This window comes from Hetaerina americana, unplaced genomic scaffold (assembly GCF_022747635.1).
Source record: "Hetaerina americana unplaced genomic scaffold, ioHetAmer1.1.p SCAF_4, whole genome shotgun sequence".
NCBI classification, from domain to species: domain Eukaryota; kingdom Metazoa; phylum Arthropoda; class Insecta; order Odonata; family Calopterygidae; genus Hetaerina; species Hetaerina americana.
The window spans coordinates 87,213,072-87,231,551 of NW_027286985.1; the positions used below are offsets into that span (position 1 = coordinate 87,213,072).

At 38.1% G+C, this 18,480-nt stretch overlaps 1 protein-coding gene across 1 annotated transcript; it reads right to left on the bottom strand.

Moving 5' to 3' along the window:
• Positions 1-3,325: 3,325 nt before the first annotated feature.
• Positions 3,326-17,725, bottom strand: LOC139692249 (sulfotransferase 1C4-like). Its single transcript, XM_071590321.1, has 8 exons — positions 17,610-17,725; positions 13,344-13,548; positions 10,797-10,896; positions 8,471-8,666; positions 6,863-6,989; positions 6,170-6,264; positions 5,841-6,024; positions 3,326-3,670 (listed from the first exon to the last, which is right to left on the bottom strand). Exons 2-8 carry the CDS (start codon positions 13,546-13,548, stop codon positions 3,564-3,566), a joined length of 1,014 nt encoding a protein of 337 aa, XP_071446422.1. The 5' UTR covers positions 17,610-17,725; the 3' UTR covers positions 3,326-3,563.
• Between the last annotated feature and the right edge of the window lie 755 nt (positions 17,726-18,480).

Genomic DNA, 18,480 nt, shown 5'->3' on the forward strand with positions numbered 1-18,480 from the left:
AAAGAGTTCCAACCTGTTCCCTGGGTCTCAAAACTTGATAAGCAAGCAAACAGAAATATTGTTATCACTTTAAATTTTTCTCCATTTTTAAGCAATTCACAATACTTTCATCTTTTCTTTAGCTTTACATTGAGGACATCGATCCCAGCTGAGAGCGAACAAGACATACGCAACTAGATGTACGCAAGAAAAGCATCTAATCTAAGCCTTGGAACTTCCATGCATTGAAACTGTCGAAATGGCTGCAAGTGCTTCCGTTTTTATGCATTGCCTAAGATCATTTAGCAATCTGCTTTACATTGGCGCGATTGATGTGTCACGTGAAACCAACCAGTAACCATGCTCCATAGGAGAGTTAAAGAACCCACAATCGCTAATGAATAATATTCAAAACACTTTTGGTGATGCTATATTATTCCTACCTTAGCGTTGCCCCGTCTATTTTTAGGAAGACCTTAACTAATACACTTACTTGGACGAAAATGTAACTTCGACAGTACGCCACCGGCCGAACACGCGTTGAAGTAGGCGTTGAATTCCTCCTATGCTCAATGAAACTTCGCAGTAGCCCAAATGTTGACCAGAGAATGCTTCTCGTATAATGGCCGTCGACGGTGATACTGATCGCGCCAATTCGGAGTGACTCGTGCGCTCTCAGGGTGTCGCAGGCCTCTAAATCTCCCTCCCCGCTCTCAACTCCGCAGTCGTCCGTGCATCGCAGTGACTCGACGATGTCCAAGGGGAGGCAAAAACACTTAATTTAACTCCATCTCTGTTTTCCATTGAGTTCTTTTCAATTTTGAGTCTTTGAGGAACACAAGGAGCATTTTTTTTTCTTTACTCGTTTCGGCTTCATTAAGAATCTGCTGCTAGGATATGGGGCATTCGAGAAAGAGATCTCGAGTGAAGGAAAGAATAGGCATTTTGAATAAAGTTAATGCATGTAGAAAATACTAATAGTTAAATTACGAGTTATTGTTATCGTTAGGATTAGGTTTGGAGGTGTTTTTAAGTGTGTTGGTTGGATTTGGGATTGCAATAGTGTGCATTGCCGGGACCGATCGAAAATCTACCCTAAACCGGTAGTTTCAGTTTTTTTTTCAGTTTTAAAGGTTTTTATTTCCGTAAAGAACAGCGTACAAGAATGAATATAAAATATATAGCTGAAACATAACAACAACATTACGGAAACCCCGTTTTAGGATTAAACTCCTCTTCGGGGTGGAAACAACAGAATAGGAAAGACTACAAAGAGGGTAGCGTTTGCGGAATACCTAAACCGGTAGACTACTGCTAATTATAATTACGCCATATACATATATAATCGTGCCATCTATGCCCAAAAGATGCGTTCTTCCTTGGAGATGCCACTCGGGGAAGTTCCAGATGTTATTGACGTTTCCTCGTGGGCTCTCACTTATTTGTATTTTCATTCTCATTGAATGATGATTGACTACAAAAGAAATTTTCCCGCCCTAAAAGACATTTCTTCCTTCATCAGCCAGTTCAAGTTTTCGTTCGTCTCACGCACGAAGAATAATAAAAACGAAGCCAAACGTAAACTCCCGTATTGTTTTAATTAAAAAGAAAATTTTTATGCATATCTCGTACACTCCCAATATTGTATGATGCAGATAAACATATTTCTGAGCATGTGTACGAGGCACCCTCATTTTGAGTGGTAAATCTAATACTTTCCATCTTGTACCGAAGATTATTTCCAGCGGTGATATTTTCTTTCTAGGACATTATCACAATATTTTATAGTTTTTAACTGTATTTAAGACATTATTATTAAGCAAACTTCGAGTTAAATCAATGCTGGGACGTCTACGGAAGAGTCTGGTGATACGCATGTCTTTTCGTTGCTTTGCGATAGCTACATCGTCATCATTATAACGAAGCACGCATGCACTTACATGCGTGCTGGTACTTTCTCATCATAATAATCGATTCGAGGTAGAGTTTGTACGGTGTGTATAGAGAGGAATTAGCATTTTTTCTGCAGCTCTTCATTTCTCAACTTCTACATGTCACATTAAATTCCTACTTTTTTCCTATTATTCCCCATTAAATCATAAACTTCTCTATTCCAATACTTTTCAAAACATCTCAATCAGCTATTTCTGGCTCTCCCATTTCCTTCGATCACATTCTCCCTTTACTTTTCATAACTCACATGATTTTCAATTTCGTCTCTACCCAACTAATTTTCTTCAAGGCCTCATCTCAGGTTTCTCCAGGATATGTTTATTCTCTTTTCTCACAGTCTGGTCCATACGCTACCAATGGTCATGTTCTCTGTAAAATAGCTAAGGTTAAATATTTCTCTCTAATTTCTCCAGGATATGTTTATTCTCTTTTCTCACTGTTTGGTTCATACGCTATCGCATAACCCTTTAACGCATAACCGATACAAGCTCTATACTGCTTAGATAATCAAAAAGAACACAATTGGAATGTGGGTATGCGAGCTTGAAAATCTGGGAAAAGATATAAAAAGTACAAATAAACTTACTCAAGAAGCTTTAATATATGACGATCTACTTGGTGTTGGCAATCTCGATAATTGTTCTCCAGAATTATTTGCGGTGTTATGGGTGTCAACGCTTATTATTGTGGTTTATGGTTTGTATACCTTTTGTTTTGCAGCCGATCCAATTGATTCAGCGCTAGATGCTATTGGCACATGCTGAAGGCGCGGAAACTGTAGACGCTACTGATGGAAGCGTTGTAGGCGGTGTTGCCGTGGTAACCTCTTCCATTGCTATCTTTGCTGCTGCAACATATACATCGGAATTTTTAAAGTGGAAAAATCACATTTTGTTATTTATTTGTGGAAATTTTTAAAATTAACCAGTCACTAGCGGATGCGGTCTCCTTGGCATCAGAAAACATAGCTTGTACTGTGAATCAATAATAATAATTGGTATTACGAATAGGCCAATCAATACGAAAAGGCAAAAGTTTAAGCATAAGTATGTGAACTAAGTTAGAAAAACGCATTGAAATAAAAGCCCTGGTCTTTTCGCGGTTTTCATTTTAAATGATAAATAATAATGTATGAAAATATAATTCAATAATTTTCTTTTGAAATCCAGAGCTATCACCTTTAGTGTGCCTATAGTAGAAATAACAATTCTTTTGGATGCGAAGGCTGCAACATGTCGGGGTCACTACTATTCACCTTATATTTATATTCCATTGAATCACGATTTTCATAAAAGTTTTGTCAAATCGCATGCTTTGGTTTTCATGAAATAGTCATTTCGGTCTTTTAAGATTTAAATAAAGAGACTGTGATGTTCAGTTTCTGCTACAACTTTATTTACAACCTGATATAATTTAAAGTTCATATTCGGGTGAAGAAAATGTAAAAAAATGGGTTCCCAGCGAATCCCATTATTTAATATTCATCAGTCTTGTAATTGGCACATTAAAAAAATTAATCTAGGAGACGATTATAATATTTTAAATGAGTTTCATGAAATTTGATGAAATTACTTTCTTCTGTTGTGATTCTTCATCCCTTAAATCTTCTTGTGATATTTTAAATGCCCAAATTAAAACTGAAACCTTAAATCTGTGTGTTTTTCATGCTCTCGTATCCATTCATCGGCTTTAGCATTTAACTCAGGTGGGAACATCGACCTCCAAGCTCCACTTTCACCTGAAAGAAGACAAGGTTTGGTTGAGAAACATTGCTCAGATTTGAGAAAGGTCATTTAAAGAATCGTATCGTTATGAAACGATTCCGATTTCAAGTTCACGCCTAAACCATGACGTCATCTTGGTTGAAGGAAAGAAGTGAAATGAGAATTGCATTGAAAATTTTCTTACTTCATTTTACTGAAATAAAAACAAAACATAACGACGAACCGAAGGTTTTATTGCTAAATACAGGTGAGCTCTTCACTTTCTTGTGAAAACGACTACCGGGTTAGGAAGACCATAGGTCTATAGTCTTTTGTTTAAAATTGTACTTTAGGTCGAGCGTTTGGTTACCTGACCGGAGCGCCCTGGCTTCATATCCCAGGTAACGCCTTTGAAAAATCCGATCTAAAAAAATTAGGCTTATTGATTTACTCATTACTACAATGTCGCGTACTAGAGAATTGAATTGTGTCACGGGGACGGGAATCTCCTCCCTCTGATCTGAATCCAAGTCTTGCTGGCGGGTTAAGCCATTAAAATTAACCAGAGGGCTCCGTTGGTAAACGCATTACGAGATAAAGGAAATACATAAAAGTTTTTTCATTTCGATGAAGAGAGCGAAAAGTTAATTATTATCGTGAATACAGGCATACCTGTACATCTGAATACCTGTATGTAATGTATTATACTTATCTTTGGATGAAAGACTTGGACGATAAGGAAAATAAAATTGGACGCGATTGGAAAGTGGTGTCTCAGATGAATGCTGAAAATAAAATGGATCGACAGATTAAGGAAAGAAGAAGTACTGCGAAGAGTGGTTGAAGAGAGAAGCCAATGGAAGGCATGTGCCAGAAGAAGAGGGAAAATATATGCACACATCATGATGAAGACCATGACTTCAGGAAAAATCTAGAGGGCCGAGTTACATAGGAAGGTATATGGCGAAATTGAGAACCACATATTGGCAAATGATGGAGGAAAGAGCTAAGTGGGAATGAGGTTGACGGAGAGCAGAACAATTTTTCGGGCTAAATTAAGTTAACAATAATTCGCAAATTAAAATTAAATTAACAATTTATTGCAGTGGTAAAGGTAAAGGACTTTCCCATTTCGAGCAAACTGATTTGCCTCAAAAATAGGGTTCATACGTCGAAACCGCTGTCTTGGACAGCATAAACCTGTGAGAAAGTACATTAATTTCATTTCATATAATCCTTACATAGAGTCAGACTAGATGTATAAGAAATGAGACTCTTGACAATTATTTTTTGGCATCCAGATTAATCTTACGTCCTCCCTCATTTTAAAAGACACCCTCGCTCTTTCAACGGAAGGAGGGATACAATTACTAATACGTTGCAATCTTAAGAGTTTTCTCCTCTATTAATTTTTCCATTATGTGGGGCTATTCCTTGGCCCTTGTCTAATTACTTAAGTATCGATTCATTCAATTGAACCCATGTGTTAAGCGAAATGGAGCAACATGAGTACAAATATTGGGCGTAATTGGAGTACAATGTAAAAGATAAGAATATTCTGATTATTCGCTAGGGTACACCTTAGATATAATCTAAAGCTAAATAATACATCGAATTTGCCTTTTCACCGAATTTTCTGAAACCAGTTTACTCTAAAACCTTTTTTAAGGTAGGTCCAAATAGGACATAGTATGTAATCCCCACGAAGGTGATGGAGATGGAAGTAACTTTTTCAAAGCCATTATTTACTTATACCCATTAATTTAATGCATCAGTTTGTTTATCTCATTTATTTTTTACCCAACTTCGATGCATTTTCCAATGATGTGTATTTTTTCGATTTAAATCCAATTAATTTTTACTAAAATGGCAGTCATAGGTTTTTGATAAATATCCTTCCTTTTCGTCAAATGATTTGATATTTCACATTAGGTCTATGTTAATGGACCTAATGCGAAACTCTAACAAAGGCATTTATCGATAGGGAAGGTGCACGGAGTGATGTACAAAGAAATACGGATTTGAGGACGAATTCACAATTTCAGCACTGGCATTTTGGACGGATTTAGGTGAATAGGATTAAAATTGTCCAGAATACTTCATAATGCATAGATAAGAATATTTTTATACTTAAAGGTGACCAATTAGTTAAAATGATTTATAGTTCGTATAGCTCAAATATCAAGCATGCATCGTATAACGAACCTTTGCGATAAAATCCCGGTGCATCATTTTTCTTCATCCCATTCACGCAGTTCATTAATTGTTGCAACGCCGGTTGTTTGCGGAAGTTATCGATGTGAAGGTGGTCAACAAGTTTGATTACTTGCTCATCCGTGTAACTCTTCCCCAGGAAAGCCGCGGTCTTCCGAATTGCAGCCGGAAGGTCCTATTTTAAGTGAGCAGGGTAGAAGGATAATCGGATATAGGTATGATAATGAGTTGTTGCTATTTGATAGATAATTTACTTGATACTCTTCCAAGTTGCAATCAGGTAGAGAGCATGAGATTACAAGGGTTTAGTGCTATAATACCTTTTTCATGTCCTCGTAGAACAGGAAAAGCATGTTTTTGTGTTCCTTAAGGCGCCAGGATTCTTCGACGTGACTCCAGAAGGGCGCCCAGGTGACTTGGGAAGAAATAAATCCATCAATAAATTATTACTTTGGAAAATAGTCAGTACTCTTGATTTTAACACCAATTCGTATCTTTTAGAAAGCCTTTCAAGGGTGTTAAAAAGATATGTACTCTCCCATAAGGTGAATAATGTAAAAAACAATCAAACATACGAAAGGGCAATATTATTGGAGGTAAGGGTAAAATAATAGATGTTGTGAGATTATATGGAGATGAGGAGATGAATTAAGAGACTAAATGCTGTTGAAAACAGCATTTCGTCGGGAATATCGAAGAGAGTACTTATTCAGATGAATATGGGAGAAAATAATGGGATGTGAGTGCACTGGAAGGAGTGTTACTTCAGACTAAACGTTATGGAAAACAAGAGAAATTTGAGCAGAAAGACAAAGAGGACAAATATTTCAATGATGAATGTAAGATCTAATGCTCTCAGATAGATCTATACTGTGGGTAGATGTTTTAAACAGTGTTCAATTTTCAGGGTCTGGAAAGGGTCTTCCTATTCTAGACGGAATAATTATAATATATTATTACAGAAAATCTATAAGGCATGGTAGAAATAAAATATATCGGTAACATATCCTTACGTAAATCTCGCTGGAAAATGTCCCAATACTGTGGGAAATCTGCCTCCATATCAATATCTCCCTTGAGACGATGCAAATGAAAATAGGACACAGCAACGTCCTTGGGGTTTCTTGCAACGTAGATAACCTTAAAGAATAGAATAAAATACGTTAGAACCAACTGCGAAATCTCATGTATATTTTTCGCGACTGGGTCGACGCTTGTGCCGACCGCAGTACCCTGGATGTGACAAAATATGAGTTCTGTTGTATTATGGCCACCATGACTGAGCATTTGACAATATTCTTTTGAAAAGGTGATAGGGAGAGAAATGACATAAGTGAAATCCACCGACTAAGGTCATTAAAGCGGGTGGAAGTTGTTTAAATGAAATTTTGGCCCGGGTTTTGATGGAAACTCATATTTACTTTTCAAGCGAGACGAATAGTTCAAATCCTTTACTGTCCGGTTTTAATCATTAAATTTTAAGGAGAACGTCGCTGCAGTGTTATCCAAAGTATTGGAGTTTTCAAACGTCACAAGAATCGCAAATTTAAGTTTTCATTAGTGATCAAAACATATCCGTTGGAATCAAGGATATGGGAGTGAAGATCGGCTGTTCAGTGGAGCGAAGAATGGGTTTTCTTTGAAGAGTGCAAGGAAAGGTTTGCCGCGAGAGTCAACAGTATACTTACACTGATGAATGAATTCCATAGGAAAGGTCTTATTGATTCTGAAAATATTTAAGTAATTTAACCTTTAACTTTTGGCAAAATGTTAGTGTAAGTACAAACATGCACATAATCTTCCTGTCTTGTTAGACATAAATAATACACTTTCGTTACTTTCTAATATTTAAATAGGTAAAGATAAAAAACGCTTATCGAGATATAACCTTTAAATTTTCGGCATATATCATATGAGGGCATGTGGGGTTGAAGTCCTTCCAAGAAGTTAATACACGTCTTTATTTTCAAGGCGGTCAAGGATCTTCGTAAAACGTTCAACCTCAATTTATTTCTCATGATTGTACTCAGTTTCTTGAATTCAAGTTGCACTTCTTTATGGTTGAATTGTGGTCTTTGTCATAACCTGAAGGCTGGTGTTGACTAATTGCCCACAAGCGCAGCTATTGATTCTTTTCATTACTTTATGTCCTCTCTTGATGGAATTTAGTCAACAACAATTCTTTCTCAGCATCTCGGAATATTCCTCCATCATGTCCGGGAGTCGCTTTCACATAGGGAATTTCCCTTCGCTAAATTATTTCCCTTGAAAAACTCCGTTTCACTCGCCCGTATTTTGTTCCATTTCATTTTCACGCTCCTCGCCATCTTGCTCTCATCTGAAGATGGGATTCCAACCTCATTTGATCATTACATTTCATTCAACTCTTTTGCTTTTCATTAATTCCGCCATTTTTTAATTGGTCACTTCGTCTGTATCACTGAGATACGCATATGCACTATTTAAGAAGTGAAAAATAGGTAGTCCTGCCACTGTCATGGCAGAATTATAAGAGTTGGTCTACGTCGTCATACTACGTCGTCATACTTGAAAAAATATCAAGGTGATTAAGTTGCTGGGACAAGGCAAGAGTTTTCGAGCATATGACGAGGGATACCAACCTTACATGTATCGAGCAGTTTCGGCGGGAGCAGGCTCAGTGAGAAATGTGTCTTGACGTGTCGCGGAGATTTCATTTTCGGTAATGTCTCATAAGCCGGTCTGAAATTCTCCCTGAGCAAATCCAACTTCGAGGGATCGTTCTTATGTTTCTCCATCATTTCTGCTATGAAATCATCTGGCAATACGAAAGAATACCTGCAGAACAGAAATAGCAACTGTTAATCAAACGATTATATTCTTCTTCAGCCGTATAATACTCTATTAACTGTTATATCATATTGAATACATTGTTTGGCGCCTTCTGAAGTTGTGAATGCGGTAGACTATCATCCCAGTATGCACCCCGTTGAAATTAAATCTATTTCCATAGAATAAATACCGCAGATAAATGTGCAGATAGAAATTCACCCTTGTTAAATCAACAGGGACTCTCCAATATGATCATCGGAATTATAACTCTATGTTTTCCTACTTTAAGACAATATGCTGGAGTGACCACACTGGGTAGGAATTCTGCCAGGGGATAAGTTTATTTTTATTTTATTAAATCATTATACGAGGGTCATCCGGAAAGTAGTACCCGTTCGTGAAATAAAGACACAAAAGTAAATATTAACAAACATAAAAAATTTTATTTGAAAGAGGATACTTTAAACTACTTCTCAACATAATCTCCAAGCAAATTAAGGCATTTGTCATAACGTGTGACAAGTTTCTGTATTCCTGCTGCATAGTCCTTCGCCGCCAGCTCATTGAGATACGCGAGGGACCCATCTTGCACAAATTTTTGCATAATGCAGATGGTGTTTAACAATTTCATGAACAATTGTTCGAGAAACATTGGGAAAATGCTCACAGATGTCATCAATTGTGACGCGCCGATCGTTCCTCACGAATTCGTCAACTGAGCTCACCAGTTGGTCTGTAATGACAGACGGTCTCCCCGAACGCTCATCGTCGTGTGTGTTCCCCCTCCCCATGTTGAAGTTGCGACACCACCGCCGAACAGACGACTCGTCCATTACATTGTCTCCATACACCTCCTTTAATTGGCGATGAATATCACATGGGCGAACGTTTCTTGCATTGAGGAATTTAATCACTGCCCTCACTTCACAACTGGCGGCGTTCTCAATTTTTTTAAACATTGTAAACAATCACAGAAACAACACAGGCAATGCTAGCGTCACGCAACTTGGCTCAGAGAAGGCAGACAAGCCACTGAAGCTATCTGACCTCGTCCAGCGGCTACTCGCGTCGTCAGCACTTCATGCGGCACGAACGGGTACTACTTTCCGGATGACCCTCGTAGAAATGAGGATGCATTTATTTAAAATACATATCTCTAGCTGGCTTTTCAATGAGTGTGATGAATGAATAAGAAAAATAAAGGGAGAATTGTAGCCTTTGGATGACAAGTTGGTAGAAGAATCATGAAAATCAAGATATCTCTTATGATAAATTTCTAAGAGTACAATGTTTAAAGTGAAAGCTCTAAGATGTTGAAAGTGCAACCTAACGGAGTGATGTTTTAGTAATGCTTGTTGAACATGAATAACCTTCAGGACTACTTAAAACTTCCCATTTGTGTATTTTCTTTGAACATATTTTTTCTCTACGCAATGAAATTTATTATATTTCGTAATTGACGTTATACTCTGCCTACTTATAATTATTATCGGACGTATATTGAGACGGGATGGCTCTAAAGAAAGCAGTTACCCTGAGAAATTTGAATTGGAAGTAATACGGAGGAAGACGTCGGCTGGAAACATCGAAAAAAGATAAGACGTCAAAGCGAAGCAATACGTCGACGTATTGCATTCCACGGAAGAAGAATTGAGTATGTAGCCTTGGAAAACAAATCTTAGGAATGAAGGGCTATGATGATTTTGGATACGTATCTAGAATTGTGCGATCATATTTTTCGCAAAATATAAAACAAAGGATGAGCTGAAATATTTTACAAATATCTCTTTCGTTTTTTTTCGAAAATATTTTGTGTGCCTTCAGAAGGAAGGAAATATTGAAGGTGAACTGAGAAATGTAAAATGTGATACACCATGCTTATGAATGTATATTAATATATTATGACTGGAATATTTGGCGAAATACTATCCCGTATGCCTTAAGAAGGCATGTAGAGGTTCATCATGATATTCAGTTTTGAGATCGATGCAATTACAAGAGACCTGGTATTTGGATGCCATTGATATCTTATATTTGATGTCATATAACTGTGATTATATTAATGTAATAAAACCGTAGATAAAGCTATGGTATAGTTATTTATAAATTACATAATCCTAAACGCTACAGACTTACTCGAGGAATGGGGAGCGGGTGATTAACTTCTTACTCAGCGCTGTCTCGTAGTCGAGATCATTGTTGATAAGCCACACCAGTTCTTGCGTCCAAGTACTGCCTAGATAAGACAGAGCAAATGTATTATGTTATGCATAGACAATTAAGCCATTATATTCCGGCACATTTTGTATTTTAAATTACCACAAAATAAGTCGATTAGAACGTGTTGCTAAGTGTGAGATAAGTTTTGTCGACCTTTTATGTGGTAGAAAATCACTCCTTGATGGATGCCAAGAATGCTGTGATTGTTAAGAAATATCGGAGGGCGGTTGGGGAGCATCAAAGTATTTATTTTACGACAAATCAGAAAGTAATCTCCAGTACTTCCTGTGTTTCCTAAGATACCGCAGGCGAATCGTCTAACCTGAAACGTATGAATTTCAGACGCCATAGCATTACTAAGATGGCTTAAGTAAGCGCCAAAGGAGATGTTTCTCGATCGAAAGTGCAAGCACGGGAATGTATAATTTTGAAAAAATCCCCGATATATTTTTGTAGAAATTGACTCATAAAATGAAAAATGGTCAATGAATTAAAAAAATAAAATTGCTGCAAATGCCCACTTGCTATGGGAGGGTATCTCCTGATCATTACAAAAATTAGTATATCCGGTTTAAACTTATAAAACTTTCTTTGTCTTGCTTTTATGTACTAATGTGATGTATACACACGTGGTCACCTTTCCTCGGGTTTTATACTCTTTACCACTACCATTTCCCTCGGCAGCGCAGTCTCTCTGCACCCTCACTTCTGCCCAAATATTATTTCCTGCTCTTCGATTATTCTTTTGTTCGTGGTACCTTTGGCTTCTTCCCTCATTCCAAGCTACTAACATCCAAAAACTCTCACTACCTAGTTTTTATTCTCGGAGGGATCAATCAGATACAAAATTTATTTTCTAGGATTATGCACCAAAGGTAGCTTCTTTTTTATTTTCAATGGGGAAAAGTATTTAAAATATTTATTTTTTATTTATGAACTTAAGTTGAATAACCATTTTTGATTGCCTTGCACATTAAACGTTTCATGGGCTATGCAAAGACCAAGCATTGTAATGAAGCGGCGGTAATATTTCATTTAATTTGATTTAATCATTGCGTTCTAATTTACAGTCACCGCGTGTTTGCTTCTGATATCAACAAGAGGAAATATTCTAAAATCAGTTTTTTAATTATCAGTTAAAGATGTATTAACTTTTATATGTATCTACCTTCGATGTTCTGTCTTTTATGTCCGTCAGATTTATATAACAAGAGGCAAGCGGCAGAGGCATGAAATTCTACTCTCAACCATGGATGCATATTTACCCGTGCTGCTGGGTATAGTGCCAGGTTAACTTATTATATAAATGTATAATACACGATATTTTGTACAATTTTCATTGATTTTTCTGGATTACTGCGTCAGGAGCAGTCATTGCAACGTGAAATATAGTGTGGTTCACCTAGCCTGTTTCTGATGGTGAAAATCGATTTCCACAAAGATGTATCTTCTCATTTGGGAAGGAAAAAAGTCGAATGGGATGTGGTCTGGACCATAGGTAGGATAAGTAGCAGACTTAACCTTAATTGTTGCGAGATCTTTGCAATTTTGCGGTGTTTCTCAGAAACCGCGCCAAGCACAAACACGTCTGATGTGCAATTATTTTGGTATCAAATTTTGAGCATCACCCAATGAAATGCTCAATATTCCTTAAACTAATCTCATCGTCTTTTCACGTTAAGAGAAGTTACTAAATGTCCAGGTGCACAGTGAAATTATTTCCCTATAAAAAGTAATACAAAAATCCTCTAGCTGTGACATAAGAAAGAGAGTACTCATTGTAAGTCACGCGCCGCATTTAAAATGCCCCAGATTACGATTTTTAGGCAAGAATACGAGCATTGTAATGCAGCGTCCGGTATTATTTCCATCGTTGCCGTAAGTAAACTGAAGATATCTCAAAGTGCAGCATCTACACAGACGAAATACTAGAGTCAAATCATTTAACTTGTGCCATAAACAGACCACTTATCAAGCCAAAAATATAACAAATAAAATTAATTTTTGTTAGAATAAATTGTGGGAACATAAAAAACTGCTCGCTCCCTCTTTATGGAGCAGGACTCAGGCATTTACAGTGTATCTCTTACATCCAGATTGATAAAACAGGGGGATCGGGATTGGTGCGGTGGCTATCGTACTGGCTTCCCACCCAGAGGGCTCAAATCCCGGCGGTGTTGAATATTTTTCAGAGGTATCTCGATCCCTACTCGAGGTGCTTTGTGGAGGGCACTTTGAGTGAGTACGCCGTCCGTCGGATGGGACGTTATGCTGCGGACCCCTTGGCGCCTTTCGTAAAAGAGTAGGCTAATGCCGACGCCGGGTTTCTATCCACCCTTCATCCTTTCCTGTCTATCCCCTATGGCGCAAATGACCTCAGCAGTCGGTCACCTCCCCTCAAAACTACTACTACTTGTTAAAGCGGTTCCGTGCACACTTCCATTTCAAAGATTAGAAACTTACCTGAACGGGGGAATGAGATAATCCATACATCATCTGGTCTTAGCTCCATGTTATAGTAATGAACAGCTTCCTTGCGATACTTTGAATACAAGAGATATTTTTTGGAGCCAGCGTGGACGAAGCCATCTTTTCTTTTCGGGAAGAGTGTGAGTACTTCCGCATTCAACTCTGGATCCACATCCTGTATTTCAAACGGCACCGACATCTGTCAATGGGAAGAAAATGAACAAAATGTTAAATATTAATTGATAATATAGGAAATAGAGGCTTGAATTAATTACATATTAACATTTAACCTATGTCTAATTGCTATAGAATGGCTTGCTTCGTCTTCTGACCCGTAGAGCTATAGTGGAAGAAGGCGTTGTAATTACTCCTGGAAGAGTCACCAATGCCAGTTACGTTGATGGGTAGGATCCAGGCAAAGGGTAGCCCGTGTAGTGTCTGATCCTTGTGAGGCAGCATTAAATTCGTCTGACCGCATTGGGTTGGCCGTTACAGCAATAGTATTACATTGACCACACAATCGAGAAAACCTCCATTATAACCAAGGAAAGTACGAGGACGATGGAATTATATATGAAAATGGGTCCTGGCAACTACGGTGCCCGACCAGCATGGCCGAGTATCTTGCACGGCATCGGGGGAGGCAAGAATACCATAAGTGTCACCACACGAAATCCTTGCATAGGGGAGCGGAAAAGAAGAATCGTAAGAGTAACGCCACCGATAAAATATGGTATTGGAGTCATTAAAACGAAACTCACGACAGGGAAGTTAGAAAACGTAAGTCGAGATGGACAGAGGAAGGAAAGACACTAGACCTGTGCTTGATGAGATGGAGAGAATCGGGGATTATTTCAGTGATCTCTATAAAGTAATAAGTAGTGGAGGGTCGGGGATTCAATGTGGGGTAGCCATACCACTGGATAGGAAACTGCGGTGAAGGGTAATATACATGGAACAGAAGAATGACAGAATATTATAGGTATAAATAATAGAGGACCCGATCAATCTAGTGGGGCATTAAGCTGAGGCCCCCTTGGTGGCTTTCATAAAGAGTAGGCTAATGCCAATGCCGGGTTTCTCTCCACCCTTCATCCTTTCCTGTCCATCCCTAATGGCGCAAATGACCTTAGCTGTCGGTCGCCTCCCCTAAATACTACCACTATGAGTACGGTTTAGGAGAAAGGAATGGCCGAAGAGATATGAATGGAATTTTAAAGGAAAAATAGTCAACTTTGAACTAAAAACTGGTTTTAACACAATGATAGACTTACGTACACATGAGAGTTTCCGATAGATGATGCAGAAATACATGAATTCCATTAAAATATGGTAAGGCAGAGATTTAAGAAAGGCGCGTTCAACTAAAAACAGTATACCCCGGAGTAGGAACCCAGTATACCCAGGAGGAGGAGAAAATGGAGTAGATGCGGGTTCGAATCACAAATGTATTGCTCATTATATTCAATGTGAAATTTAAGAGGATGAGAAATGGAAGAACACAAAAATGAAATTTGTAAGATAAGAAAGGAGTACTACGTACTACTCCTATGTGGCACTTGATTGTATTCTTAACGAGGATAACCGAATGTTAGAATGAGTGAAAGATTGGAATGACTATAATAAGTGAGTAGGAATATGGCAGTTGAAGCAATAGGCGTAGAAAATCGAAAAATATTTACGAAGCTATCGATAGCATAAGATATGATTAGAGAGGTGATTTGGAGAAGAGTTGGAGGGAGAAAAAAGAGTGAGGTAATTAAGTTAGGCAAGAAAACTAATGGGGGGAAAGAGAAGCGGGAGAATATAGAAAGCTGACAGAAACTGGGCGAAATGAGGGCGCGGCACAGGAAGATAAAGAAACCGTCTGGATTTAAGAACGGGAAATCATTTCACACTATTTGAGATGTATCGAATAAGTGTCAATCGAAGCAGAGGATATTCTGACTATATAAAAAGAGTATATAGAGGGGCTGAACTATAAATATAATTGGTCATGGGGGTTTAAATATAGAAAGTGATTATTATAATGCTAAGGATGGCGTAGGGCCACGAATGTCTGTCTGTGAAACTGAAAATAAATTTAGGGATGAGACATCGAAGAAGAGAGTGTGCATGGATGAAATTCCTCCATGACTACGAAAGAATTCAGGAAAAGGAGAAAGGAAGAGTCTTAATGGGTTCATTCGCAACATACATGAGAGATGAATTTGGATGGAAGACTGTGAAATTAGTATTGATTACCCTCCAAATAAATAGAAAAGTAGCAGCATGTGAGGGTTATAGAACTGTAAGTCTGATTTCCTGCGTAGCAAAAGAACAATTATTTTGACTAATAGATAAAAGTTTGGGAATAGAGAAAATGATGTATCAGGAGATGATCTATTTTGGTTTGGAAAGGGAATAGGTATGCGTGGTTCCATGACAATAATGAGGTTATAGTTGAAATGGAACATGGAGTAAATTCCGGATGAATATTTATTTCACTTTAATATGGAGAAAAACCTTCAACAGAGCAATGTGGGCAAAATAAACGAACATTTTTCTATAGATAGGTGTAGAATGGAGATATTGATGACTTCTCTGTAACCCTCAAATGTTGAAGACCACACAGGTGCGGATAATGAATGAAGAGTCGGGATTGGTTACACTAGACAGAGGAATAGGATAGGAATGTCCATTGCCACCTGTTATTTTCTATATGTATGCTGAGGAAGTGGTAAGGGAGGTATGGGAAGGACTGGAGACCGGACTGAAAGTAAGTGTGGAAGTCTTCAAATCAGTTAGTTTTACGGATTATGAGGAAGCTATAAGGCACGGGGTAAGGTTGAGGAACAAGTGAGTTGTCTACATTTGGACAGCTCACCGGACTGGACTGCTATGCATGGATAGTTTTCCAAAGCAAGAAGTTTTGATGTTTATCGGATTCAAGTTATGTGACACTGCTTTTTAGATAACGCTATATCTTCTTAGAAATACTATGCCACTACGATTATCTGTGAAAAACCATTGAGAGCTATCTGCAATAGATACTTTTCGGCTTTTGGCTTTTAGATTACCTCACAACAGCTGTTTATATTCATTAATTGAAGATTTATTGATATAATAATCTGTAAAGCTATTATTTAATGGCGATTATGACCATCGAACGTCCGAACTCTGTCTATCTTCATTACAATTAATTAATAACACCTTAATCACTTGAACTTCGTTGATTTAGGACTCTATAATGATTCGCCAATTTTCGCGTTAATCAGAACAGCTATAAATATAATAATATCAGTATTTTTTATGGCTTGATTGCCTAGTTAGACATTTTAACGCTTTGCTAATTAGTGTAGGGCTGTGAACCTAAATGTACCAAAAATAGTGAGTTCCACTTTAACATTTAACTGAGGATTAATTCAAGAATTTTTACTTAATAATAAGGTAACACATGAAACTAGAGAATTTTTTCCGTTTCCGATCGGCACTGAGTTCTCTTTTCGCTATCGCAATTTGAGGTAAATGCTCTCCTTCAAGAAAAAACGAAAATTTATAAACTCCCATCTTGAATCTTTCAGAAACAACCCAATTATATAAATGTATCCATTCGTAGCCCTGAGCGCGAGGAATTCTTTTCGATCGATAAGCTAAGTCTCCGATTGGGGGCCAGTCGGCTGTCGACCAAGTAAATGTTTACGTCGCCCTCCCTACAGAGGTATCCCGGAGAATCCCAGGCAGGAGGTTGTGAACGAACGACTGCCCGAGGCAAGGAACTCACTTAAGGTTCGTTAACTCGGTAAAAGCCCAAGAGCGCCCATCTGTTGAGTGGGTTTGAAAACGTGATAAGGAAATAATCAGAAATGTATTTACACGTTCATATTCCCTTAAGTAATTCACAACACTTTCATCTTTTTTTAGCTTAACATGGAGGAGATCGATCCCAGCCGAGAACGAACAAGATGCATGCAACTAAATGTACGCAATAAAAGTATCTTAGCCTTGGAACTCCCATGTACAAGAAGTGAAACCTTCGAAATGGCTGCAAGTGCTTCCGTTTTTATGCATTGCCTAAGATCATCCAGCAATCTGCTTTACACTAGCGCGATTGATACTTGTATGTCATGTGGAACCAACCAGTAGCCATGCTTTATTGGAGAGTTAAAGAACCCACATTCGCTAATGAATAATATTCAAAACACTTTTGGTGATGCTATATTGTTTCTACTTGAACGCTGCCTTGTCTATTTTTAAGAAGACTTTAACTGATACACTTACTTGGACGAAAATGTAACTTCGAGCGTACTCCACCTGAAGAACGCGCGTTGAAGTAAACGCTGAATCCTTTTTCTCGAAGACCCGCCGCCGCCCAAATGCTAGCCGGTGGATGCGTCTTGCCTGGCGACCGTGACGACACTGATCGCTCCGACTTAAAATGCCGCGTGCGCTCTCAGGGCGGCTGTCACATGCCTCGAAGTGTCTCTCTCCACTCTCTCAACTCCGCACTCGTCGATGCAACGCAGTGAATGCCACTACACTCAACGGTGCGCGTGGGGAAGCAGAATTATTAAATTGACCCGTGTTCTGCTTCTCATTGAGTTTTTAAAAGAGTATTTGAAGAACACGAGGACCCATTATTTTTTGTCTGTACTCCCTTCGGCTTAATTATGAATAAGTTGCTAGCACGCGGGATCCTCACGAACGCGGTATGATTGCCGTATTGCATCGTGTGCATCAAATGGGAACTAGATTTGTACAATGTTGGCATGATAAACTTACTAGCGTATCTACATCATTACATGAACTACTGATGCAGATCTCGTGCAGAAATTGGAAGCGGATATCTTTTGCGTTGATTTCAAAAATATATTGCTAGTCCCGTCGCATTACGGCGGGAGAAAGATCATACGTAAATTTATAAAGTCTATTTAACCGCGAGCAATAAGGGATTAGAATAACTGTGGAAAAAATAGCTATTGAAACCAATTTTATTTTTTTAATGAAAAGTTTCATCGTTATTTTATGTAGTCCTTACTTCAGCGTTCTTATTGCTAGCTGATCGTCTGGCATGCACAGAGAAGTATATTACATTTATAACCCTCCGTTTATGTATGTTGAAAGAAATATTCAATCATTTCAACTATAAAAT

What these genes read in the sequence shown, in the direction of transcription:
- LOC139692249 (XM_071590321.1), bottom strand. Translation starts at nt 13,548, where the DNA reads ATGTCGGTGCCGTTTGAAATACAGGATGTGGATCCAGAGTTGAATGCG. An exon ending in TATCTCATTCCCCCGTTCAG is followed by an intron (nt 10,897 to 13,343) that starts GTAAGTTTCTAA and finishes TGTCTTATCTAG; the next exon opens with GCAGTACTTGGACGCAAGAA. An exon ending in ACCCGCTCCCCATTCCTCGA is followed by an intron (nt 8,667 to 10,796) that starts GTAAGTCTGTAG and finishes TCTGTTCTGCAG; the next exon opens with GTATTCTTTCGTATTGCCAG.